Source organism: Neltuma alba, unplaced genomic scaffold (assembly GCF_004799145.2).
Source record: "Neltuma alba isolate B1F8T4 unplaced genomic scaffold, ASM479914v2 tig00011941_pilon, whole genome shotgun sequence".
Taxonomy (NCBI): Eukaryota; Viridiplantae; Streptophyta; class Magnoliopsida; order Fabales; family Fabaceae; genus Neltuma; species Neltuma alba.
This window is the reverse complement of record NW_021636527.1, coordinates 149,185-175,495: the sequence shown is the minus strand read 5'-3', so window position 1 is coordinate 175,495 and position 26,311 is coordinate 149,185. Positions and strand designations below refer to the sequence as shown.

Here is a 26,311-nt window from a genome sequence, read left to right as displayed (position 1 = left end):
AAAGTTAATCCAGATTGAGTTGGATAAGTCAGTTAGAAAAGTTACTTTTTTCTATAAGTCAGTTAGAAAAGAAACCCCGCCCAAACAATCTTCTGAGCTACAATAAGCCACAAACCTCAGTTTCACGTTTTTCCGTGTACTTTTACCATTGGCAAATCCAAACAAGCCCTTAATTGTTTGGATAACATTTGTCTTAAGTTTTGCTTTCCAAAGTGAGTCAAAAAAAAAAGTTTTGTTTTCCAAAGTGATAGATAAGAAGACATTTTGATTATAAAATAAAGGATCAGTGTGAAATATATTTTTAAGCGTATTCAAAATCTTAAAATATTCTATGATGCAATTTTATTCGTAAAGTGCTCAATTTTTCACAAGAAATTTTATCCTTAAAATAATTTTTAGGAGTAATTTTGACTTCATCACTAACTTATCAAAATATGTCCATTAAGCTATTCCCTCCACTTTAAAATATAAGCTAAACCTTTTTAAAGAGGTTGGTTTTTTTTATAAGATAATATTCACTTTTGTCCAAGCATTTAATGAGTTTTTTCTAATTTTACCCTCATATATTCTTTTTCTTTTTTAATTTATTTATTACATCTTTTACTTATTCTCTTCATTAATAAGGATATATTTAGAAAAACAAATATATGCCTTACACATTTATTGTTTTAAATTGATTTTAATTAGTTTTTTGATAAACGTAATAAATAAAATTTAACTTATATTTTAAACCGGAGGGATTATTTTTTACTATACTTTTGGGTGATGGAGGGAGCCATGGAAAAAATATACATGACGGAAAAATTTAGAATGTTAAGTTATTAGCGCATCAAAAAAAAAAAAAAAAGAGAATTCCAGTACTGGATCAGTAGACTTGACTATAAAATAACGTATTAATGGATCTCACGATCCATTGATCCACCAAATCAATCACATGAACTTGATCTATGGACTTGTGTCATTGAACCATGACCCCAAGAAGACAACTTTTATGAATCACCTCCTGCCCCGCCATTAAAAAATGGTGGAATTAAAGAGGCATAACATGTCAGCTTCAAGACAATGTAAGCTCCTTCGCCATCATTTTCCGTCGTCATAACTCCATCATTATGGTCCCCTGTGATTCGCCGCCGCCGTTAGTTTTTGAATGACATGCAACGGAAAGGTAAAAGGGGACTCAGGGTGATGGGAACAATATTGATCAATCAAGAGAGGTTTTGATTAACTTTTTAGAGGTGATCTTATGCGGATTGAGATAAGTACGTGGGAGAAATTATTACTTATATGAAACCAACTTTTTTAAAGTCACTCTTCCCAATATCCCCCTAAGCCATGTTTAAAAGGAAAAATTACACTCAGATCCCATACAAAACAATTAATTCACAAAAAGTCCCTTAAAATCCCAAAATAACTCCCAAGTTTCCAGGGACTTGTGTGTAATAAATTATAATTGTGAAATTACCTATTTACCCCATTATTTACAACCTCAACAGTAGTTGTTGACAACATGAGGAGAAATGGTTAACAACCTCGACAGTGCCCCTGTATCCCACAAGTGAGTTGTCAGGGGCACTGTCGAGGTTGTTAACTATTTCTTTTCGGGTTGTCAACAGTCATTGTTGAGGTTGTAAATAAATTATTGCAATAAAATTAATGGGAGTAAATAAGTAATTCCATAATTTCAATTTATTACAAACAGATCCCTGGGATTTATGAATTATTTTGGAATTTTTAGAGATTTTTTATGAATTAATTGTCTTGTGGGACCTATGTGTAATTTTTCCTGTTTAAAAACGCAAGTTCTACATGCTTTTCAGCTTTCAAACGCCGTATTTTTCTTTTATCGTCTGTGTGTATCTATATTTTCCGCCTGATATTCCGTAATATTCAGTATATTCTCATTCTAGTCCAAAGATGCCAAAATGGCTCCACGCAATATCAAGCGAGTGCACACCGGGAGTAACTTGTCGTTTTCCTTCCTCAAATCGCCCATCTAATTGGTGGACACTATTCGATATGGATAACGTGGCACAATCCTCCAATAACCTGCCGTCCATGTAAGCACAGATCATTCCTCTCCGCTTCACGTCAGGCAGAACAGTTACTCGCGCAGATTCACCGAAAAATATGGTTGTCTCGGCGGACGGCCGGTTATCTCTCTCATGTCCCGCCCAATTACGTGGAGCAACAGGATTGGTTGATGGGAATTGGGGACTTCTTAAGTTTACTAATGGGGACTTCATGAGTCGGAAACTGAAAATGAAGCTGAAGCCAGCCCAAGCACAGCAAAAAGGAGATGGGTGCTCAAATAGGAGGACACACATCAGCTTGTCGCTAACTGCTGATGTGACCACCGAATCCAAGGTTAGCTACCTCACTAAATTTGTTCAAGAACGTAAATCAAACTTGAAAAGTATGTTATGTGCACAAAGTTTGGATTTTTATGTGACAAGATAGCAACTTTGATAAATGGGTCTTACCTCATTACAATCTTACGTTTTATGTCTGCATTGACGTTAAAACTTGTATTGTTGATGCTGATTTGAATCTGTGGATAGAGATAATGAATGGTGTGGTTAAGTTGAGCCCAAAAACTCTAAACACGTTTCAAAAAGTATTGGGTTTTGATGAATTGGCAAATGGAGTGATGTAGTTGAGGGACTTGGGAACGGAAATGAAGGACTCAAGAACGGTTGTGGCAGTCATACTTGGTGGAGGAGCTGGCACTCGTCTCTTTCCTCTCACTAAGCGCCGTGCCAAACCTGCCGTAAGTCTGTATGTTATATTCTTCTCTTTTACTTCCTCTGGTTGACCTAAATAACTAATTTGCGGATATCAAGAAAATTTGTTGAGTTGGTTATTTGTTAAAAGAAATGTGTGTTTATTTTTTTGAAATACTCTCTTTAGCTATCGTATGTATTGATGGAAATTGCTTAATATGTGCATTCAATACGAATGGTTTGAAGAAAAAGTTATATATTTTGGAGACAAAATGGATTGAGCTTTTATATTTACGATCAAAGTAGATCTCCTAATTAGCTCCTATATTTAGGACGTAGGGGGTATTTTGATTGATCCCATAGCATCATGAGTGCATTGGCATATCCATTAGATTATGAATAGTCATTATGTGTTTGTGGCGCCGTGATAGGTTCCTATTGGAGGTTCATACAGGCTGATTGATGTACCAATGAGCAATTGTATTAATAGTGGGATCAACAAAGTGTACATTCTGACTCAGTTCAATTCACAATCATTGAACTGAACAGGCACATTGCCCGTGCTTACAGCTCTGGCAATGGAGTCACCTTTGGAGATGGCTTTGTCGAGGTATATATCATCCTTTGGGATGTATTTTTGTTGTTTAGGATACATTCATTTTTATATGATGTTAGGCTTCTAAGGATGCTTGTTCTGTTTTTAGGTTCTTGCTGCTACTCAAACTCCAGGTGTAGAAGGCAAGAATTGGTTTCAAGGTACTGCAGATGCTGTGCGTCAGTTCCATTGGCTCTTTGAGGTGTTTCATAAGAACTGCCCATCTAAATGTCATTTTTCCCCTGATTGTTTTTCCTTTTCTTAAGATTCACTACAAAGGCAAGACAGAATCTAAATGCTGTTTGGATGGTTTAGCTTGATGATTTAGAGTGTGCTTTTGATTGTTCTAGGATCCACGAAGTAAGATTATTGAAGATGTAGTGATTCTTTCTGGGGATCACCTGTACAGGATGGACTATATGGACTTTGTTAAAGTAAGTCCATATTCAAGCCACTTTAAGAGAGTGCTTTCTGTATCTCTCGTCAAAATATTGACTCTTATAAGTAATGACTTTGTGATTTGCAGAGTCATCGACTGAGCGGTGCAGACATCACTCTTTCTTGTCTTCCAATGGATGACAGGTAGATTGCTTGCTTCACATATTAGCTTTCTCAATTATAGAGATTTTTAAAGGGACTCGATTTTCATACAACAAGGTTGAAGGTTCTTATCTTATAAATAGAAGGAGAAGTGTCCCTAATGGGGCCCACTGGTAACTGTATAGAGAGAGAGAGAGAGAGAGAGAGATTGATAAGTCAATCATGGATAGGCATGTAAATGTCTCTATGATTGACTTAACCTATCTATCTCCTATTAAATGGTATAGTAACAATCTGTCTTTTCATTATCCATCACTTACATTTGTATCTTTGGGGTTAACATGGTTGATTTCCTCTCTCTTTTCTCATACTTAAGACTAGCATATATAAGACTATAGTTAGGGCTGCTCAGAGGTCTGTGTTTGCAAATATAGTGAACAGATCTTCAAGTAGATTAGATCTGTCATTTCATACTATGATGTTTTATCCTAAGTTCCATAATTGTTGTCATTTTAAAATTCTACCGTGGATTCATGATAGCCGTGCCTCAGATTTTGGTCTGATGAGGATAGACAACAATGGAAGGATACTTTCATTCAGTGAAAAGCCAAAAGGGCAAGACCTGAAAGCAATGGTAATAATACTCATGTTTATCATACTGCTAGCGTACCAGGAGTGAGTTCAGAAATCAGAGTTAGTATTTTAGAAATGGTGCTTCATATTTTTAGCAAGTAGATACAACAGTGCTGGGCCTATCACCAGATGAGGCTCGTGAGAAGCCATACATTGCTTCCATGGGAGTGTATGTCTTCAAGAAGGAGATACTTCTAAACCTATTAAGGTACAGCAAATTACTTAGCTTAACGTAAGGCATTTCTGTCTATTCCGTTTCATCTATTGCTAAGTTCTGTAATGTCTATCATTCAGATGGCGTTTTCCAACTGCAAATGACTTTGGATCCGAGGTCATTCCTGCCTCTGCTGGAGAATTCTACATGAAGGTCTGACTCAGCATATGTCTCAAAGCCTTTAAATACAGTTCTCTATGGTAGTTTATTGTTATTTCACTTATGGTAAGACATAGGATTGTGATAGGGACCTAATAGTATGAGATACTAAGTCCGACACTGAGCTCCCATTTTAACATTTAGCTTTTGGGTAGGATTATCCATCCTACTTAAGCACCCATCAGATTGTCATGTTCATGTAATTATTGTATGTCAGAAAGTTCATTTTAACAGATTATGATCTATAAAATTCTATTTGAAGTGAACATTTTCCTGTAGGCTTATCTTTTCAATGACTACTGGGAGGACATAGGAACCATCAGATCCTTCTTTCAGGCAAATCTGGCCCTAACCGAGCATGTGAGTGTTTGACTTATCTTTTGTCCAGGTGAAGCTTTGGAGTCAATTAAACTTGTAAAATTCCAAGCAGTAAATATTTTCAAGTATTGTATCAAAAAAAAAAAAATTTCAAGTCAATCTTCGTTTTGGCTGGTTTGTTCATCATTCCATGTCTGAGATCTATAGTCCGTCACCTTAAAACTCGAAATTTTGTGATTTGCAGCCACCACGCTTTAGTTTCTATGACGCAGCAAAACCAACGTATACATCAAGAAGAAACTTGCCTCCAACAAAGATTGAAAAATGTAAGGTTAGTGTCTTTGCCTTCATAAGTTACTCTATAACACTTATCTTCATTTAATCTCCACCTCTTCTTTACCTCATAAAGTTTAAGGAATGAACCATATTATTAATGATTTGTGAATACAATTTGCTATGAATTTTATATTTAATGTTGATATTGATTTTAAATACGAGTTTTTGTTCTTGTGGGTGCAGATTGTTGATTCGATCATATCACATGGAAGCTTCTTGACGGATTCCTTCATAGAGCACAGTGTGGTTGGAATCCGATCCAGAATAAATTCAAACGTTCACTTGAAGGTCTGGTCTTAGCAAAACACAGATACCTGATTCCTCATTTGCATAGAATTTCTCAGTTTCAGTAATTAAGCATCCCAAAATACTACTAGTAGTATTGTTCTGTAAAATTTCAAAACATAGTTATTTAACTGTAAAATGTTGCACTTCTATGCAGGATACCGTGATGCTTGGAGCCGATTTCTATGAAACTGATGCTGAAATAGCAGCACTATTAGCTGAGGGAAGAGTTCCAATTGGGATAGGAGAAAATACCAAAATCAAGTAGGAGCTGCGACTCAAATTCTTCATTACTAACCGTTTAGTTTCAATCAATGTCATGAAAACCTGTTCATCTGGTTCAACCAGAAACCGGATCCTAGTCCAGTCTGAATGCTTACATAACCGAGCCAAAAACTGGTGACCCAGAATGGTCAGCATAAGTTTCAATTGCTCAAGTTTCTCACTTTGTCTTACTAATCTGCAGAGACTGCATTATTGACAAAAATGCCAGAATTGGAAGGAACGTTGTAATAGCAAACTCAGAGGTATGATTCTTCAAAATGCCATACACTTTCCATCTGACATCTAGTTTCCTTTTCACAGCTTATATATGGTATTGAAAAAATTTTAAGCAGATGAAGTTCATCTTTCCACGCTCATGTTTTCATAGTCTTATATGTAATTAACAGTTTAGTTTGTATCAGTTAAAAAGCGTGGATTAAGGTGAGGCAATGGTTTAAATCAAGAAATAGCACTGAATTTGTGATGTTGGATGAACTGCAGGGCATACAAGAGGCTGATAGATCTTCTGAAGGGTTTTACATCAGGTCTGGTGTTACCATTATATTGAAGAACTCTGTAGTTGGAGATGGCTTTGTCATTTAAAAACAATTTTCCCATGAATTATGATGGGAATGAAGGAATATAACCATGCATGGTGTGTGCATACGTGCGTGTGTGTGTTTGTATACATATGCCCTTTATTCGGATTACTTGCAGGCATATATCTTAAACAAGAATAACCTTTTTGTTGGCAAAAGAAAAAGAAAAAGACCCTTTTGCCATCATTGACAAATTAAATACAAAAACATGGGGCCACCATATCAATATATAGTGTAAGAAAAAACTCCAAATCAAAATTTACTTACAAAGCTAATGCACAAGATTTGAGAATGTTAAAACGTGAAAGCAGTTCTGAGAGCAACTTATTAAAAATTCAACTCACTTATTGCATATTAAAATTCACACACTTATAAACTCCACATAGGCACGTACCATGGCTTATTTTATATTATATATCTTCACACACACACACAAACAAGTTCCATTCAAGAGACCATTTCTGTCGTATCAACAGTTGAGCATTAAGGAACTTCAAGCGTTGACGATCATGCCGCCTGCAAAACAAAATAAAAAGCTCAAGAATAAAACAAATTTGTATTTGATTTATTGGATACAAAATGTCCACAAAGAGATTTAACCAAAGTTTTATTTTGAATAGTTTAATTCAACTCTTCTTTATCTTTACCCGAGTTTGGGACATGAAAAAAATTGAGATGAGGATATTGGAATAGATAATATAAGAAAATACAAGCTTCGTAATCAACAGAGTTACAATGGCATCCATTTAATAGAAAATGATACTCCTATCATTAATGCCACCAGGTTACACGGTCTTTGGCAGACCAAAAAAGAAAAAAAGAAAACTTAATAAAGTTTAATAAAAAAAAAAAAGAGAAAAGACTTTACTGTGTTGTTCACTGTATCCCAAATAGTATATGAGGCATTATAGAGCAACATACCATTTGGATGGAGGACTTGACCGGTGAAGTAGGAAGAATCTTGAAGAGAAGCCAGGAAAACGTAACAGGGTGCAATCTCAGCAGGTTGAGCTGCTCGATTCATTGGAACATCCGACCCCAGTTTCTGGATCATTTCAGGAGGCATCGACGCCGGCTGTAACGGCGTCCACACCGGCCCCGGCGCCACCGCATTGACCCGAATCCCCTTGCTCACCAGATGCAGTGCCAAACCTCTCGTAAACGCCACAATGGCTCCTTTCGTTGCCGTGTAGTCCAACGTCATCGGATTCCCGCCGTACGCATTCACCGACGTCGAGTTGATTATCGAACTTCCTTCTTTCATGTGCTTCACTGCATGCCTCACCAAGAAGAACTGTGAGAAAATGTTGGTTCTGAAAACCCTTTCAAGGCGATCTTCAGTGATATCGTCCAGAGACTTTGTCATGTGTTGTTCTGCTGCGTTGTTAACCAGAATATCAATGCGACCGTACTCTTTGACGACGATATCAATCACTTGCTTGCAATTCTCGTCGTATCCTATATCGGAAGCTATGGCCATGGGGTCTTTGGCATCCCCGTCTGCGACTGAAGCAGCATCTGAAGAGTGTCGTCCTTGTCCTTGTCTTCTTGTCCCTTCACGAGTCTCCTCCTGTCACCAACGCCACCTTTCCCTATATCCCAAATTTTAATCCCAAATTTATAATTTTTCTCCCAATTATCTATATTGATTGTATATGCTAAAGAGATTTCGGTAGTTATCCAAGTAACTAATTTAACTAATTTTTTGAGTATTTTCAGATTAGTTATCCAAGTAAAAGGAGGTGAGTATTGTGTACCTGGAGTTTATTAGAAGGCTTGTAGTGAGGAATGGTGGATTGTGGGGTGGGATCCATGACATGTTGTTTGCCGGGGTGGGTTTGTTGGCTCTGGGAGGGAACTTCTGCTCATTGCTGGCCATTTCTGCAGAATCAGAAACAGTTTGTGATCGTGATGGCGAAGAACCCTTTTTGCTGCATGAAGATCAATTGCAGAGAGTATAATAATATAAGTAGGAGGTGAGTTTACAAGTTAGAACTACGTGTTGTGATAATGAGCAGATGATGCTGTTGTAGGCATGAGTAATGGCCCCTCGAATGGGGAATGATCGACAGGTACGAGGGGATATGGGTGCCACGTGTAATTTATAATGCCAACGTGTCATAGGAGCTTTCATATGTGGAGTCTTCTGGTCATGTGTAGGACTGGGGATAAGCTCAAGGCTGTGTTGGCAGAGCGGTGCAGTCCAGCTGCATCTGTACCATCTCCCTTGGGGCTACTTCTGCAAGTTATCGCATGTTGAACAATGATTTCAAGTTTACTTTGTCTAATTACACAAAGCTGAAAATGAATCATATGAAGACAGAACCTCACATTGTTTGGAACTTCAAAGATTGCTGTATGTCATATACTAACAATAAGCTGTAATTTAAACGTTGTGAATTTTGTCTTCAAAGTTTGAAGTTAAGCATTACTGTGGAAGAGATTGAATAGTTTCTACAAGATCTCAAGGGCGAGAGTGCGATACTGAAACAATCTAACTGATCTTTTGTATTTAGCGAGTGTGCACACAGACACACTGACACACACACACACAAATTAAAAATTTAAAAACAGATTAAATTAAAAAAGAAGTAATATCATACATATATTTATATGCTTTCACATTGCTTACTTTTAAAAAAAAAAATAATAATAAACATCTGCTAATAGCATTATTGCTAAAAGCTTCAAGCTTGGCAGAGCAGGTTTGGACAATAATTGGCACCCTAACAGATTTATGTTTTTGATTTGTCAAGCTCCGGAACATGTAACTTTTCAAAGGGGAAATGCCGTAGATACAATATATGACTCTGGAACTACACCGGAAGTGACCAAGGGATATGTATAGTAAAAAGATGCAGGGTGAAAGCTAAAAGAAGAGTCTGATAATAGATTAGAGCTCGTAAATGACCCCCCAAGAAACGGCTAAGAGAGATCATTACACGTCAAACAGACATGCTTCATGCAAGAAACTTATTTGCCATTAGCCGCTTTTGTTACCGATAAACAAAGGAAGCATCAGAGACGCAACTTACAGCATTGCCCCTCTGCCGGAAGCATCAGATACACATCTTATGGGAGGGTTACATCTTATGGGGATGGGGGGGAAAACAAAAGAACATATTATTACAATCTTATATGCATACAAAGCATAGAAACTTCAAATCTGTTCCAGAATGGTATCTGCACCAGAAACCTTGACATCAGATGGAGCTTCTTCAACGTTAAGAGCCTTAACTTTCCCATCTACCACATAAGCTGACCATCTACACCAAAACAACACAAGCTATTCTTTAGAGAGAAGCAAAAATAATAGTGGAAGGCAGAGAAGATTCATGTCATCATGTAGAAAGCAAATTCCGTAAAACATGTTCAAGACCACATAATAGTCATGTGCACGACAGATTTTTAGCATGAGCAGTATACCTTTGAGATCGAGTTCCGAGCAGAGCACCCGAGAGATCTGTTACTAAATCCAAGCTTTTATGGAAGCTCCCATCGAAGTCCCCATAAAATTCAATCTGCAAAAAAATGTTTTACACCCCAAAACTCAGTTATTGAAGCATGATAATCCGACACAAACATCAATACTAATGCAACTGTGGCCATAGTATGTGTTGTAAAGGACACAATCTCCATATAGATTAAATACATTTTTGGGCTTCTGGGAGGACAAAGTTCATAAAAAATCACTTTATTCTTCTTGCACGTCAACAATTATTGCAACTTTAGGTATTCTAGTCACCCAATCACTATAAAAATTGGGGGGAAAGAAACCTCAATACCTTTTGCCAAAACAAAGTCTCTAGTCAAATCAAACAACAACCAAAAGTCTCTAATCCTTCTCATTTTCTAAAAATCCAATCCTAGAAGAGGCAGACTGCTATTATGTGTTGCGATAACTGGTGAACTAAATACCGAACCAGCTAACACTAAAACTTATGATGGACACGCACAAGGTTTCAAAGTGAAAACGAATGATCTTGCGAGTTACCAAACAAGAAATGGGTAACAAAAAGACAGCAAGATGGAAGTGGAAATAGAGAATAACTAATTTTTAAGGCTAAAAACTAATGACCAATACAATGATTGTCAAGGACGGAAATTGAAAACACAGTGCATGGTGTACTCTTGATGGTCAAGGAAAAGGGCAGGGCTAACTTACAGCATCTTGGGCTTGAAGTTTCTCCGCCCACGCATTCATAACATACGGATCATTGATAGACACACAAACAACAGAATCAATGCCTTTAGCCTTAAACTTTTCAATATTGTCTTTGTAAGCAGGAACATGTTTGTTTGAGCAAACTCCTGTGTATGCACCCTGAGACATTCCAAATCATCATGATAAGCAGATTGCTTTAGATGAATACAAATAACAAGATGACAGTTTCTTTCAAAAAGCTCCATATATATAATAGAAAGCATCCATTCCCCCATATTAACATCAATTTTTTGTCCTTTGAAAGGAGGAAGACAAATACCACAGAAAGTAAAAAATAAGCAGAATACATTCACAACCATATGTCAAATTGAGGGAGTGTATGCTAACAGTAATACAAACACCACAAAATGCATAACATGTTATACGTTATTTAAAGCATACTGTCATGGCAACTTACAGGAAGGCCGAAGATGACCACTTTCTTGTCCTGAAACATCATGAATGTAAAAGATCTTAGAAGCGAGACCAAATATGATGAAACAAAGAAAGAAAAAGAAAGGGATTAAAAAAAATCGAAAGATAGGCTCAAGTTTTATTTAATTCATAATTCATAATGTCCCCAAATTTGGCGAAGAGTAAAGACTCTAGCAAGTTGCAACATTGCCATTCCATTTATTTAATCCAAAATCCGCGTCTTTCTAGCTGACAATATTGCAAGTAATGCATGGACCAAATTGAAAATTCACCTTTGAAAACAAAAACAAAAACGAAACATCAAACAAGCAATTCAACACCAAAAAAATATTCTTCTTGGGAAGGGGTTGGCGGGGGGACCTTGAAGATATCTTTGAGAGGAGTGGTGGAGAACTTAGATGAGACCCCATCATCCCAGGAGCGAGCTTTCTGGAGAGAAACATTAGGTGCGGCAGCGATTATGTCAGTGCCAGATGCAACTCTAGCGTAAGACCTCAGTGACGCTCCGGATCGAAGAACAGCCACGGCGGAGCAAGTAGCTCGCTTCACGACGGAGGATGCCATGTCTTGTGGATTCAAGATTGCTCCTTCTCACGGGTCACCAGAATCTGTAGAAAGGACAAAATGCGGCCAAAGGTGGTTGCTTACTTGGGGTCGATGCTGGCAAATTAGCAATAAAGAACCAGAATACAAGATTGCTTTGCTTCTAACGGCCTGTTCCGCCTGAAACTTTGCCCTTTTCTTCATCTTCGTCTTCAAGGGGCCCACAATGCTCCAGCTATTGAGCCCAGAGCAAATAACACTTGGGCCTGCGTCCTAACACTCAGCCTATATATGATCACTCAAAAGCCTTATTCAACAAACTCCTTAAGTTATTCGCATAACAATTTGTGAGGACCCATCATCCGTGGGTTCAGTTGGTGAAGGGGTGAGATATATGACTAAATTGGCATGTGTTCGATCCCTGAAGAGTACCATTTTATTGTGGTTTTAGTCGCGGCGCTTGGGGAGGCATTCTAACTCTTGGGTGCCTAGGTAAACGCCTGAGAGTAATTGATGGCTCGCCCTGCCCAACATTGGTATGACCTAGGAGGAAGGGAGATTTCGTCCTACCCTTGGATCGTGGGTGAGCCCAACCTCTTTCCAAAAATTAAAAAAAAAAACAATTTGTGAGGATGTTTTGAAAATATCCACTTTAAGTTATTTGTATTGAAAATTACCCTATTGATGCTTGTAATATGAGCAAACAATTGGGATAGTTTGAGAAAAAAATTATAAAATATAAGAAACAAAGTGAATTAAATTAAGGCTTCACATTTAGAACAAAAAAATAAACCTATCAACTAGCTCTTATATTTAGGACAAGAAAAAAAAACTATTTAATTAGATTTTGAGTTCAAGTCTTCTAAATAAATGAAATTGTTGGAAGAGTTTTCCCCCAATTAACGTTACATATTCAACTTTAATAAAAATTAGTCACAAGTATCAGGCAGTAGGTAATTAGAAGAATGACAAAAAAGAAGCTAGAAATTACTAAATTTCAAATTAGATTTAGTAACAATAGTTTATTTGGTGTTGACAACACTGAATTTACAAATAACATTGAATTTTTTGTTAATATTCTTTATTTGGTATTTATAAATTTTTAACTTCTTTTTATGTCATTTTTCTTAGATAATTTACCCAAAGGGTTAGGAGTGTGAAAAACATGCATATATTTGCTTGTAAATTATATAATTATATGTTCAGAGGGAATAGGGCGCACAAAGTGAACTGCATATAAATTTTTTTTTCCCACGTGATTAGGTGCCTGTCTGGATTAATTGTGAAAAGGTAATTCTGTATTATTATACTATACTCCTCCGGTCCTTAATATAGGATCCAATTATTGAGTTGGTTTTAGTCCTAAATATAAGACCTATTTCTCATATTTATCAATTATCTCTAAATTACCCTATAAATACTCCCTCACCATAATCAAGTAGAAGAGGCAGAGGGGGTATTAAGAAAGATGATTATGGTATTTTAAGAAAAACGTGTCACATTTCTTATAATTAACTAACTTATCTAACTTTCTTAATCTAATCAAATTAGTTAACTGGATCTTATATTAAGAATCGGAGGAGTATGAGATAAATACATGGCAGTAGTTTTTCTGTAAAGCGCAAAAACATTATTCTAAACGGAGGCAAACAAGCACCGCCGTAGATTCTTAATACAGTTGTATCTTTCTGAAATGTACTCTCTTTTTCTGTAGCACATCAATATTTTTGTCTTTTTATTTTCCCATTTTTATCAACGGTTTCCCATAATCTTCGTCAATTATCATTGTTTTAGATGCGTTAAAGTTTTTTGAGGACAGTACTCACCAAAAATAGAGACAGGAAAGATTGGGAGGGCAAAATAAGATTCATATGAAACAATCAAATAGTATTTCGTTCCTCTAGTTTGCTTTTTTTTTTTTAAAAAAGATCATTAATTATAAAGAAAGTTTACACAGTACAATTAAAAAATAAACCTACAGTACAAAAATTTAGCCTAAGAAAACAAGTTTTTGAAATAACATCCATCCAACCATCCATCCTGGAAAAATTGACGTTACGAATTAATGCACTGCCTAGCATGTTACTGGTTTTTTTAATGCTTCTCTATTTTGTTTCCCTTCCAGGAAAATTATCTTTCTCCTTTCAAATTATTGTCACCCACTTTGTGCATCATACAATTCTCATTCATATTTTTAAGGGTTAATGCCCTCTGTATTTGGTTTTGATCCCTAGGAGTCTTTAGGCAAACCAAAATAAAATCAAGTTTTAGGAAGCAAAACCACTGATTTCAAATTTCTGAAATGATAGCTAAAAGGAGGTCAAGAGACAAAATAATATTAACCCTATTTTTAAATTATTTTTACAATAGTCTGGTATATCAGAATTCATTGAAAGACTATTGTATGCGACTAACTTCCAACTACATGGACTGAAAATCACATCATTTCCTTCCCTTTCCCCTCCACTTTCTTTCTACCCTCCACCAAGCATACTTAACAATGAGCTATTCTCATAGATGAAGTAAAGAAACCACAAACCTGAACTTGACCTTGATTCCGATTACAAAATTAATGAGTTCTCGTTTATCATAAATCATAGTCTCAACATTGAAAAGACCGGAACAAAACCATATCCTGTTATCTGCTATCATATATCTGAAAACACGCCATATGGACGAGCATCAGCTCATTGGGGGATTGTCTGGAACCGATAGAAGAACAGTTCAACAATACCACAAGTATAGCAGGACTGTGATTTGAATAACTTTTTAGCAGCTTCAGGAGACCACAGACCATCATAAAGTTGAAGAGGACAGCTATGATAGTAGAAACTCAGGTGAAAAAAATCCATCTAACAATATCTACTTGCCTACAAAAAAAAGGGTATAGTGTTACAGGATCAGCATTGCTGTATGCAAATAATCTCACCAAGAAACATCAACCATTTTAGAACAAATCATATGAAAGTGATATTGCGAAGTTAAGATTATGAAAAATAGTTCATATCTAACCCCTCCCAGGAAAGAGAGAGAATTTTTTTTTTTTGGGGTGTTTAGTCGTTATTAGCACAAATAAAAATAAGATTGTGAACCTTACCAAGTGCACGAAGACTGAGAGCAGAGCACAAGGTTAATTCCATTAAACAATCTTTCAGGAATTAGAATTTTGCAACGTCTGGAAAATAAAAATCAAAGCAAGAAAATTGATTCTCTCTCCGTTTTTTTTTTTTTAAAGACTTTATACCCAAATAAAAAGGTTAACAGCATGACAATCGTGTTAACATAATTACACAAGCAAGCAACCAAATTTAAAGTTCTTTAATCTTAACCAAATGAGTTTAGCATATTTGAGATAGATACCTTGCCTAGAATAAATTAGAATATAAGGGCGGGATGTTTCCTCCATCCCTTCATAGAAATTAGTTTGCTCAACACTTACCACGTCTTTGGGCATGGAATTTCTCTATACTTCTGTACCAGGTCCACTGGAAAAATAGCACAGCAATGCGTAATATTCCAGCGGCAAAAACCTCAACAAAGGCCATCAAGAATGAGCTCTGTGGGGAAAACCCAGAAGTTGCTAGGGCCAGCAAGTATCCCTCAAGGTTGCAGGGGATGAAAAAGCTGCCAGATTTGATGCCATTTAAAGCTCTCTGAGCAACTTCATCAGCTTTCATTAAACCGCCAGAGGACACAATTAAACTGGTTATCTGTGGTTTTTTCTTGTTTTCTGTAAAAAGCATGTTTCAGTTTATCAACTCCCTTGACTACAGAAAAAAGAAGGGAAAAAACCTGACAAGGGATCAAATAATCAGATATTTGGTGCACATCACATACAAAAGGAACAGATTTTGACATTCTAATTCCATGACGCCATAACCCTGTGGGCAATAATTGTACCGTGAGTTACGAGCATTCCCTTAATATATATACCATTCCCCTTAGGACTGATTTTACAACTCGCTTATATATAATGCAAATTAGGAACAAAATTTTATGTACTATCAAGGCCCACCAAAAGGAAATATTTAGCCAAGTATGACAATCAGCTTGAAATATGGATTCAACTATTCTGATCTGTAGATTATGGCTTCTGACATCCATGATCGGGTTGAACAAACAAGATCAAATTGATAACAGATGATATCCAAGAGGCTACTCAACTCATTACCAGTACAAAATGAGCACTGATTTGTGATTGAATAAATGAGCTCAAAAACTATTCAATACCTTCCGATAGACCAGGAGTGTCCGTGTCTGGAGGGAATATAAGAGAAACACGAATGTTATCCGCTATAACCTCCTGCTGCAATGCCTCTGCTAGTCCACGAAGCCCAAATTTACTGGCAGCATAAGCTGTATAACCATAAATACCCACCTACAGATAAACATAAATTCACGTCAACAGATATATAGCTTCACAATACTAACTTGTAAATTTTTATTAACAGTTTTAGAATCTGAGGAAAGAGATAATTAGCATACATGATCCTTCAATGATTATTTGAATGAAAACTTCAAGCATTCTTGATAATCCATCTACATGTAGATGCATGGTTTAAGTTTGCAGGCTTACAATTTTGAGTTCTGCCACGTATTCCATGCCAGTAACATTTCTCAGAGGGCACATTCTAGTAATTGCTTACAGGATATCCAAAACCGCCTAGAATGATTTTAAACATGGTAGCAACACTCAACACAGTTGATGTACAAATTCTATTTCACGAGTTTGTCTAATAACCAGTAAATAATAAGTTTTTCAAATGAACATTAGATACACTGGTCCGGCATTGGCATGATATGTCAGACAACATTTGAAGCAACTTCTACCGAAGAAGAGAGTGATAGTCTTCCCTCTTATGCTAATGTTTACATGGAAAAGCCTTGAATTGATGTCCCAACGTTAAAAACGAAAGACTTCCCCTTTGGATAGTTTAATTTTTAAAAATCCCCTTTATATAGAGAGCCAAAATTATAACCATTTCTAGATGTTTGCCAACGCAGTTTTATCAAGGAAACATATTGAAATCCCATTTCTCACACACACAGATCACTTTAAGACCATAAATAATACTGATAATGAAGGTGCATAATCCTTTCGAAGTATTGGACAAATACCTGACCAGCCTGTGACGACATAATAGCAATTGAAGCAGGTCCCCTGTCCATCCTGTTCTTCATTGCCGGCAACGCAGCCTTGATCAAATTGAAACTCCCCATTAAATTCACGTCCATAATGAACTTCACCCCAAACAATTCCTGCTTCTCGATCTCCGTGGCCCAAAACACCCCGTGATTCACAATCAACACATCAATAGGCCCCGCTTCATCCACGGCCCGCTTCAAGGCGTCGTAGTCGCGCACATCGGCGGAGTAGACAGCCACATCGATGCCGGTGGAGAGGCGAATCGAATTCCTGGCCTCCTCAAGCTTATCCACAGAGCGAGCAAGGATCGAGACGCGAGCACCCTCAGCCGCAGCCTGACGAGCCAGGGCGAGACCGATCCCACTCGATCCGCCGGTGATGAAAACGTGGCGATTCTTGATGGGGATCTTCACCGGACGAGGCCGCACGATGAAGTACAGGAGAATGAGAACAGCAAGAGGAGGCAGAAGGAGGAGAGAGAAGGAGGCGAAGTAGACGACCGCCATTCCTCGTTTGCTTCGAAAACTTCGAAATGGTCGCGAAATTTATTTCTTACGCCACTCGCAGCACGGCGATCCTTCCAAGATTGAACATTTGTCATTCACAATGGCCGAAGTCTCAATTTCAGACATCGAACATGTGGCTCTCTCACGTTCGTGGGCTTATGGGCTAGCTTCTTTTAACAAAATTCTATATATCAGTCAAAGCCTTCGTATATTTAAAATTCAAAAAATGTAAAATCAGCATGGATGCTTAGTTAGACAAGTTACAAGATCTCCCATTCCGAATGCCAGCAATATACTAGAAAATCAACCAAAAAAAAAAACAAAAACAAAACAAAAATTGTCCGAGAGATTAATGTCAAGTTTCATGTCAGCGGAGCGAAGTGATTGGACGAGAGGCGAATAAAAAGCATTAAAACAACGGTGGAAATCACAGAAGGAGGAGAAATTTCAGGGTTTGAAGGAATAATGAGCAGGAAATTGAGGTACGAAGAACATCTGGCATCGGTTAGATTCCTCATTGGCTTTTCAGAGTCTGGCGGAGGAGCAGCAACACAGATTGATGAGGAGGAGGATGGGTGATTGATTCAGCTGAGAAGACCTGAGAAAGCATGAAGATTATAATATTACGAGTAATTGTTCTGCTTCTTCCTCAGGTTCCAATTTAAGCTTCAAGAGCTTCCTATTGATTATTATGTGAGCTTGAAAAATGCTGGAAATTTCTGTTGTCTTCACGTTCACTTTTGAAAGTTGGGTTGAGTATTAGGTGGGAGTGAGGCAGTTGAGAGACCCGAATCCATACCATGCCACAGGCACCAGGCATAACGTGACTCTATGATGCCTATGTGGACCGGCGGCTGAGCTTAATTTATCTCATGATCAGTATTATTAATAATTTATGTTCAAGATACCATTTAACTATTCGTCATAAATATATTTTTTTTCAAGTTCTTTTTTTTTTGGCCAACTTTCCTAAAAAAACCAATATATCATAATTATATTTGCATGTAGGATCAAAACAGCCCCATTAACTAACTCATACATATGAGCCGAAAACAAAATCACAAAAATAAGAGGCAACCCACTTCCCAGAAAATTTAAGCTAAAAGTTAAATCCATGGTGTACCGGAGCTATATCAATCTAATTAAGCATATATGATAAAATGGAATTAATCAGTAAGCTATGATCCAGGGGGCAACAAATCCGCAGAAAGAAACTGAGAAATGTTCATGAGGCTGGGCCAGTCCACGTTAATTTCATCCATGAGGGTCGAACAATCAAACCATATGGCTATTTAGATCAATATGGTTTTGAATTGAATAACCATATTGAGGAGTTATTTGATTCTTACAGAGAAATATCATTACGCTCAGATCATTTTTCATAATTATCTCTGCCTCAACAATACTAGCAATCTGCCATGATCTCTCAAATCTCATAAACCTTTCATGTTTTGTAAACCCTTGATGCAAAATTACGCTCCTCCTGCTGTGTCCATATCTGTAACACCATCAATTCCCTTGAAAACAACTGATAATTTTCTCAGGCAGGAGACTTTTTGGTCGTTCGTGGTGGCTGTACCATTCATATGAACAATATCCCTGGATGGTTTACCCATCGGATTAAAAAGAGTTGGGCTCAGATTTGATCGAGTCATTTCTTCCAATACAGGTGGCGCTTGCATGTACAGATTCTTTCCCCGGTGCGAGACACTGGCTCGTGATAACCTCAACTTAGGATGTTCTTCCAGAAGATCAATGAACTGATTCCACAATAAGATTTTAAAAACATTAGAAAGGCGCAGGCTAAAGATAAATCATATCAGCGCAAGAGAAAAACTTCACTTAATAAAATACAAGTAATCATTAGCACATGAGCCCTGTTCCAATTCCAGAGTCAAGATGCAGACCATTTCATCGATGACGGGATATTTTCTTCATGATGTAAATTGCATGAAGCTAAGTCAAATCAGCCAAGGTAAAGGCGGGCACAAGACTCATGCTGAAGATCCAGACCATGGCCGTTTCCAAATAAAAAAAATTGTAATGTTTCTTGCTTTCTAATATGGTATCCTGACTTGACAGTTTTTTATACCGACAATAATTAAAAAAAGTGAAAAGATGACGTTGATTTTTAGGCTCTTAGGGAATACGTTTCTCTCTCTCTTGGTTTCTGTGCCAAGTTTTGTGCGTGCATAGAAGACACAAATCAACGCAAAACTCCACCGGATCGGCCGCTGGATTCTTCTGAGGCTGACCGGAAAAAGAAAAAGAAGGTGGAAGAGATAGTTAACGCTATCATGAATGATAACATGGAGGAAAAGGAGGCAGAACAGAAGGATCTGGAAGAGAACGAAGATGAAGGAAGGATTGAGGAGGTCTTGGAAGAGGGGGAAAAAAAAACTACAGCACACCTGTGCTGTCATACAAGCAGTCGCTGATGGGTTTTAATAGAGTAGCATATGGTAACACTAGTATGGAAACAGATGACTTGTTTCTGAATGATGAAGAAGTATGTTGGAGTATGCCGGAGCCTACAGAGGAGGTCAAAAGTCTCATGAAGATGTACCCAGTGGTGCCTGTCCCTACCGAGGGATATAATGAGTGGTGTAAGTCGTGGAACTTCTCTCTAATAATCAGTGTTCTGGGAAGAAGATACAATATCTATATGCTGAAATCCCATCTGATGTGCATTTGGGGGTTCCAAGACTGTGAACTGATCGACATACCCAATAATTATTTCGTGGTCAGGCTCACCAACAAAGAACGCTGGAAAGAACACTACCCCTCTGTTTGGATGGATGAGAAGAAAAGTTGAGAGGAAAGAAAATAAGAGGAGGGAAAATGAAGAGAAGAGAAAATTGGAGAGAAAATATTATCACCCTTTATGTTTGGATGAACAAGAGAAACAGAAAGAAAAAAATAAGTATATATATGAATAACTAAAATACCCTTTCTGTTATAGCAAAATATATCTTGATTAAAATTAAATTAAATATCATAATGAAAAACCATATTTACATTAACATAATCATATAATTTAAAATCAAATTATTTGATAAAGATATATTATCATATTATTATATTTTAATATCAAATAATTTTGTAAAAAAAATAGCATTTTGTGTAATGTAATGCTAAAAAAAAACCAAAACAACAACTCTATTTGTTTTTCCTTTCAGTTCATTTTAGAAGGATTTTTGCAATTTTAGTTATTTTGTTTTTCAATCAAGCCAACACAGAAGAAAGACTTGATAATAATAAATAAAGTGAAAAGATGAAAAAAAAAAGGTATTATTTTTCTTTAAAAAAAAATATGTAAGGATAAAGAGGAAAAATATGTTTTTTTTTTTCATTTTCTCTCCATATATGGAGAGAAAAGTAGGGAGGAAAATGGGCTGTGGGACCCACCTCATTGTCTCTCCAACTTTTCTTTCCTCTCACTTTTCTTCTCTTATCCAAATAGAGTAAAAACCATTTCTCCTCCCATTTTCCTTCCTCCCTCATTTGCTCTCCATCCAAGCATAGTATACAGGAAAGTGCTCTATGAAGGACCATGGACCATAGCGTAGCACTACATATTTGTTCAAAGGTGGACACCATATTTTAATCCCTTTAAGAACCAGTTGGGACGTATCGTTACTTGGGTCAGGATCCCACACATACCCATGCACTGTTATAACAGCCACTGCATTACCTTATTAGGAGAAAGGATTGGAAGACTCTTACGAGTGGATCTTAATACCTTATAAGATAGGAAGGCCACAGATGCTAAAGTGGAAAGGGGTAGCTATGCAAGATTATGCGTCGAACTCGACCTGCAGAAGCAACTTGTGCCTAGGATAATCGTGACAAATAAAGTCTTTAATGTTGAATATGAGGGGCTGAAGCTCATCTAGTTTGAGTGTGGACGTTATGGCCGCAAAAGGGAAGCTTGTCCTTGGAAAAAAAGAAACTAGCAGAGCTCTGCAAGTACTAGCATAGTGAATCCGATTAATCAATCGTCAGAAAACCGAACCGAGAACACAAAACCGGTGGACCCTAAGACCTTTGGTCCTTGGATGTTTACCAAGGGGTCTTCAGGATCTTGATTATTGAGAACTAAGAGTTAGAGAGAAGGTCTAAATGACCATAGACAGGGGGTTGGAAGTGTCAGAAGAACTGATATCCCCATGACTAAATCAAGGTTTGTAGTGCTGGATACACTGGAAGAGGAGAATAAAGACAAAAAGGAGGTAGGAAATAGTGAGAACTTGACAAGTAGTCAAACTGGAAAGGAGGAGCTAATAGTAGCTTCTAAGCAGAAGAAAGCTCTGACTATACACAAAAAAGTGGTGGCAGGCACAAAAGGCAGTGGAATGCACATTGCCCCAAGCTATTCAAAAAGTGGATACTAGGCCTAGGGTAAGGAAAATGAAAGGCCCATTTTGAACAAGGAGAATGAACCAACAGTGGAAACACAGAAGTAGGGGGCTGGTACTCGGCAAGAATGGGCTTTAGTGGTTCGTAATAAAATTAACAAGGCCAAAGCGGTGAGCCAACAATCTCATGTGATTGTGTGTGGACAGATGGACTGATTAATCAATCTGAACAGTGCGATGAATACAGGGAAGCCTGATGGAACAGACGCTGACAAACATGAACGAAACGAACAAGCCCCACAGTATACCGGGGGAGTTGAGCAACATGAAAATGACTCTCGGTCTAGACAAAATGTGCATGACGATCCTAAAGCCCCAGACCTTGGTACAGGCCAATCGGAGAGTGATATGGAATATATGGAGGACGCAGCCATGGACTTGGCAGAGAATGGGTCGGAAGACTTGGAATTTGTTCCAAGCACGGCAGAAAATCGGTAAGCCTTACTGTGGCTTTTCTCCCTTTTTTGTTTACTAATGAATATTGCTAGCTGGAATTGTACGAGGGCTGGAGACCGACCTTTCCCTATCACAATTAGAGATATTGTCCATGAAAATCAGATTGGAATTCTCTGTCTTTTAGAACCACAAATTAGTGGGAACAGAGTAGAGAGGATGCTTCACAAACTTGGGTTCAACAATTGGATCCGAGCTGAGGCTTTTGGATACTTGGGAGGTATTTGGGTGCTTTGGAATAAATGGGAGTATGAAGTGGAACTTATTACTTCTAGTGAATAGTTTTTACATTGCTTCACTAAGAAAACTGGAAGTAATACTCAATTCTTCAGCACTTTTGTTTATGGGGAAACCAATTACATGAAGAAAGGGAAGCTTTGGCAGGCAATTAAAGCCATTGCGGACCACACTGAGGGAGCTTGGATCCTTCTGGGGGATTTTAATGCCTATAGAACCCCTCAGGACAAAAAAGGAGGGGCTAACCCACATGAGATTTCCATGGCAGACTTCAATGACTGTATAAGTGAGGCGGGACTCCTAGAAATGCAAGACCGTAAATCTAAATACACTTGGGAAAGGAATGGAGTTAGCGAGAAGCTTAATTGGGTGTTTTGTAATATCGCTTGGGAAGTTGCTAACCTAGAGACTTGCATGACTCATGATGTCAAATACAAATCTGATCACAATATGGTTGTCCTATCTTGGGGTAATAGACTGAGGCAGGAAAGAGTGAGGAAAAGATTTCACTATCAAGCTGCCTGGAGACTGGAGGAAGGCTTTACCTCAATAGTGAAGAATGCATGGGAAGATAGAGATTGGTGCACAGGCGTAGAAAAGTTTCAGCAAACAGCCTCTAATTGGAATAATGAACATGTCAGAAATATCATAAAAAGCAAAAGAACTTTGTTAAAAAGACTAGAAGGTATAGAACGTGCAAGAAGAACCAGGGGAAAATGGGCTAGCTCGAGTGGAAAGGAAAATCTGGGAGGAATATACTAAGTTGGCGCTACAGGAAGAACTGGATTGGTTTCAAAAATCAAGATGCCAGTGGCTACAATGGGGGGATAGAAACACCAGATTTTTTCACGTGTCTACAGTGATTAAGAGGAAAAGCAAAGAATCCTGGCTCTACAAAACAATGAGGGTGATTAGGCGAGCAATAGTTTTGACTTGCATGATATGGCGACTGATTTCTACAGAAGGCTTTACATGAGAGAGAGTGTTGTTGAGGATTCCTCTTACTGGCAGAATGACTTCCCATCATTATCGGTCATGGACATACAAATGCTACACCAAAAAAGTTGACAGCATTGAGATTAAAAACGCAACCTTCATTACCAAAAAAAAAAACACAACCTTCACCATGGGGGCGTTCAAAGCACCCAGACCGGATGGACTCTAGGCACACTTCTTCCAAACCCAATGGGAAAGTGTGGGAGAAGTGATTTACAATCTGATTAAAGAGGCGGTTAGGAATCTAGATTCAATCAGAAAGATCAACCAAACAAATATCACTCTTATCCTTAAGGTGGAGCAACCGGTGACACTCAGGGATATGCGGCCTATATCCTTATGTAATGTCAGTTGCAAGATACTTACAAAGTTAATTACCAGCCAGTTCCAAAGGATCATGAATCATCTAGTGGGGTTAGAACAATGTAGCTTTATTTCCAATAGATCGAGCTGTGATAATATAATCATAACACAGGAGGCAATACACATGACGAGTGGGAAAGGAGGCAAGAAGAAATGTGCTACTATCAAGGTTGACATGGAAAAGGCTTATGATAGACTTGATTGAGGCTTCCTTAAAAATACTCTACAGTGCATAGGGGTGGAAAAATGGCTGTTGGATGTCATTATGGCGTGTGTCTGCACAGTAGAAATGAGAATTCTTTGGAATGGTAAAGCAGGCACCAGCTTCAACCCTTCAAGAGGTGCAAGACAAGGAGACCCACTTAGCCCATACTTGTTTATTCTATGTATGGAAAGGTTGGGACATTACATCAAGGCTGAATGTGATCAAAATAAATGGGAGCCTCTGAAGTTTGGGTTGAATACACATGTGTCACATCTTCTCTTTGCAAACAATCTCATCTTTTTCACTAAAGCCATCTAGCTCAAATGACAAAAATCAAACAGATTATGGGGGAGTTTTGTAGAGTGTCAGGTCACAAAATTAGCCTCCAAAAATCTAAAGCCTTCTTCTCCAAAGGAGTTAATTTCAACAGAGTAATGCAACTGAGCCAGAAGTTGGGAATTGGCATTACCTTAGATTTGGAAAAATATCTGGGTGTACCACTCTTCCATAAACGAGTCACTAGAGAGACTTTTGGGCATATTGTTCGAAAGGTCAAATATAGATTGTCTACGTGGAAAGGAAAATTCTTAAGCATGGCAGGGCGACTGGTGCTGATCAAAGCAGTCATTTCAGCACTACCTATGTACCAGATGCAATCTACTATGCTACCAAAAAGGGTCCTGAATGAAATAGAGAAGATAAGCATACATTTTTTGTGGTGCCAGGATGATTCGGCCAAGAGAATGCATCTTATAGCGTGGCACAGAATACTTGAGAACAAAAAAACAGGGGGCCTAGGAATAAAAAGTCTGGAAAATCAAAACAAGGCTTTCATTATGAAACTTTGTTTGGGGGTTGATCAAAATACAGAAGCTTTGTGGGTCAAATACCTAAGAGCCAAGTATGGCTATGGTAATAGCTGGTTGTCGGAGGTATCAAAACCAAAAATTTACTCCCCCACATGGAAAGCGATAACTGAGATATGGGATGTTTTCTTGCAAGGCGTAGGAAGAAAGGTGAACAATGGTCATGACGCTTTGTTTTGGAGAGATAAATGGATGCCTCTAGAAGCCCCACTCATTGACTATGAGGCAAACAACCTAGCAGATGTTAACATAGAAGATAGAGTAGCAGATTCTATGCTACTAGATGGAAGGTAGAATATGAAGTTATGGAAACATTTCCTGCCTCACCCTATTATAGTAGTCATCAAGAAAGTCAAGCCAACTGGGAGGGAGAAGAGAGATGATGTAATCTGGAGACCTGCAGCTGATGGCCGATTCACTGTGAAAGCGGCCTACAACTGGCTTGCTACCTCAGAAGTTTTGAGTAAGAATCTGATCTGGCAAAGAATTTGGCGTTGGCAAGTGCTGGAACAAATCAAACTTTTTTTATGGCAAATGGGCCATGAGAGAATTATGACAAACTCCCCAAGAACCAAGAGAGGACTATTAAGTAATGGGGTTTGTCCTCTGGGATGCCAGTGTGAGGAGAGTATCATCCATATGTTGAGAGACTGTGAGAGAGCCAAAGATGTGTGGAAACAGTTTATTTCTCCTAACAAATACTCTGTGTTCTTTTCTTCTCGTGACTTGCAGGTATGAATGCAATGGAATTCAAAACATGAATCTAGTACCAAGAGGATGGAACGATGGCCATGAAGTAGCGTTTTTGCCCACACGTGCTGGTTAATATGGAAAGCAAGATGTGCCCAAGTTTTTGAGGGGAAGCAAAAAACACCAACTGAAATGACTCAACAATGTCTCTTCCACCTTATGGAATCGACGACCAATGGGAAATACAAACACAAGATCCTTAGAGAGCAGAATTATATTCAAATAACCTGGAAACACCAACAAAGGGAGCCTACGGATAGAAGTTGATGCCTCGGTGAAAGAGTATAATCAAGCAGCGTGTGGGGGCATAGTGCGTGATGAGGAAGGCAACTGGGTGGTAGGTTTCCAGAAAAACTTAAGGGTGTATCCAACCACAGCAGCTGAAATCTTAGCCATTAAGACTGGATTACAGGTTTGCCAGCAACTTCGGGTTACTGATGTGCAACTCTTCTCATACTCTCTAGAAGCACTGAACTGCCTATTAAGAGATAGTGGAGAGGAACATCTATTTAGAGCCGATATTGAG

At 38.0% G+C, this 26,311-nt stretch overlaps 2 protein-coding genes and 2 pseudogenes across 4 annotated transcripts; 1 reads left to right on the top strand and 3 right to left on the bottom strand.

The window, feature by feature from the left end:
- Positions 1 to 1,966: 1,966 nt before the first annotated feature.
- LOC114719739 (glucose-1-phosphate adenylyltransferase large subunit 3, chloroplastic/amyloplastic-like) lies at positions 1,967 to 6,821 on the top strand (annotated as a pseudogene).
- A 325-nt stretch (positions 6,822 to 7,146) lies between these two features.
- Positions 7,147 to 8,542, bottom strand: LOC114719728 (glucose and ribitol dehydrogenase-like; annotated as a pseudogene).
- Positions 8,543 to 9,526: 984 nt separating this feature from the next.
- Positions 9,527 to 11,930, bottom strand: LOC114719748 (peroxiredoxin-2F, mitochondrial). Its single transcript, XM_028905277.1, has 5 exons — positions 11,663 to 11,930; positions 11,286 to 11,315; positions 10,829 to 10,987; positions 10,090 to 10,184; positions 9,527 to 9,929 (listed from the first exon to the last, which is right to left on the bottom strand). Exons 1-5 carry the CDS (start codon positions 11,864 to 11,866, stop codon positions 9,824 to 9,826), a joined length of 594 nt encoding a protein of 197 aa, XP_028761110.1. The 5' UTR covers positions 11,867 to 11,930; the 3' UTR covers positions 9,527 to 9,823.
- Positions 11,931 to 14,161: 2,231 nt separating this feature from the next.
- Positions 14,162 to 17,808, bottom strand: LOC114719746 (3-dehydrosphinganine reductase TSC10A). 3 transcript variants are annotated; one of them, XM_028905273.1, is made up of 4 exons: positions 16,964 to 17,497; positions 16,076 to 16,223; positions 15,285 to 15,575; positions 14,162 to 14,715 (listed from the first exon to the last, which is right to left on the bottom strand). In XM_028905273.1, the coding sequence occupies exons 1-4, from the start codon at positions 17,495 to 17,497 to the stop codon at positions 14,708 to 14,710; spliced, it is 981 nt and encodes a 326-aa protein (XP_028761106.1). In that variant the 3' UTR covers positions 14,162 to 14,707. The 3 variants fall into 3 exon arrangements, with proteins under 3 accessions (XP_028761106.1, XP_028761105.1, XP_028761108.1); XM_028905272.1 differs by having other exon boundaries at positions 14,366 to 14,547; positions 16,964 to 17,808; XM_028905275.1 differs by having other exon boundaries at positions 14,366 to 14,501.
- Between the last annotated feature and the right edge of the window lie 8,503 nt (positions 17,809 to 26,311).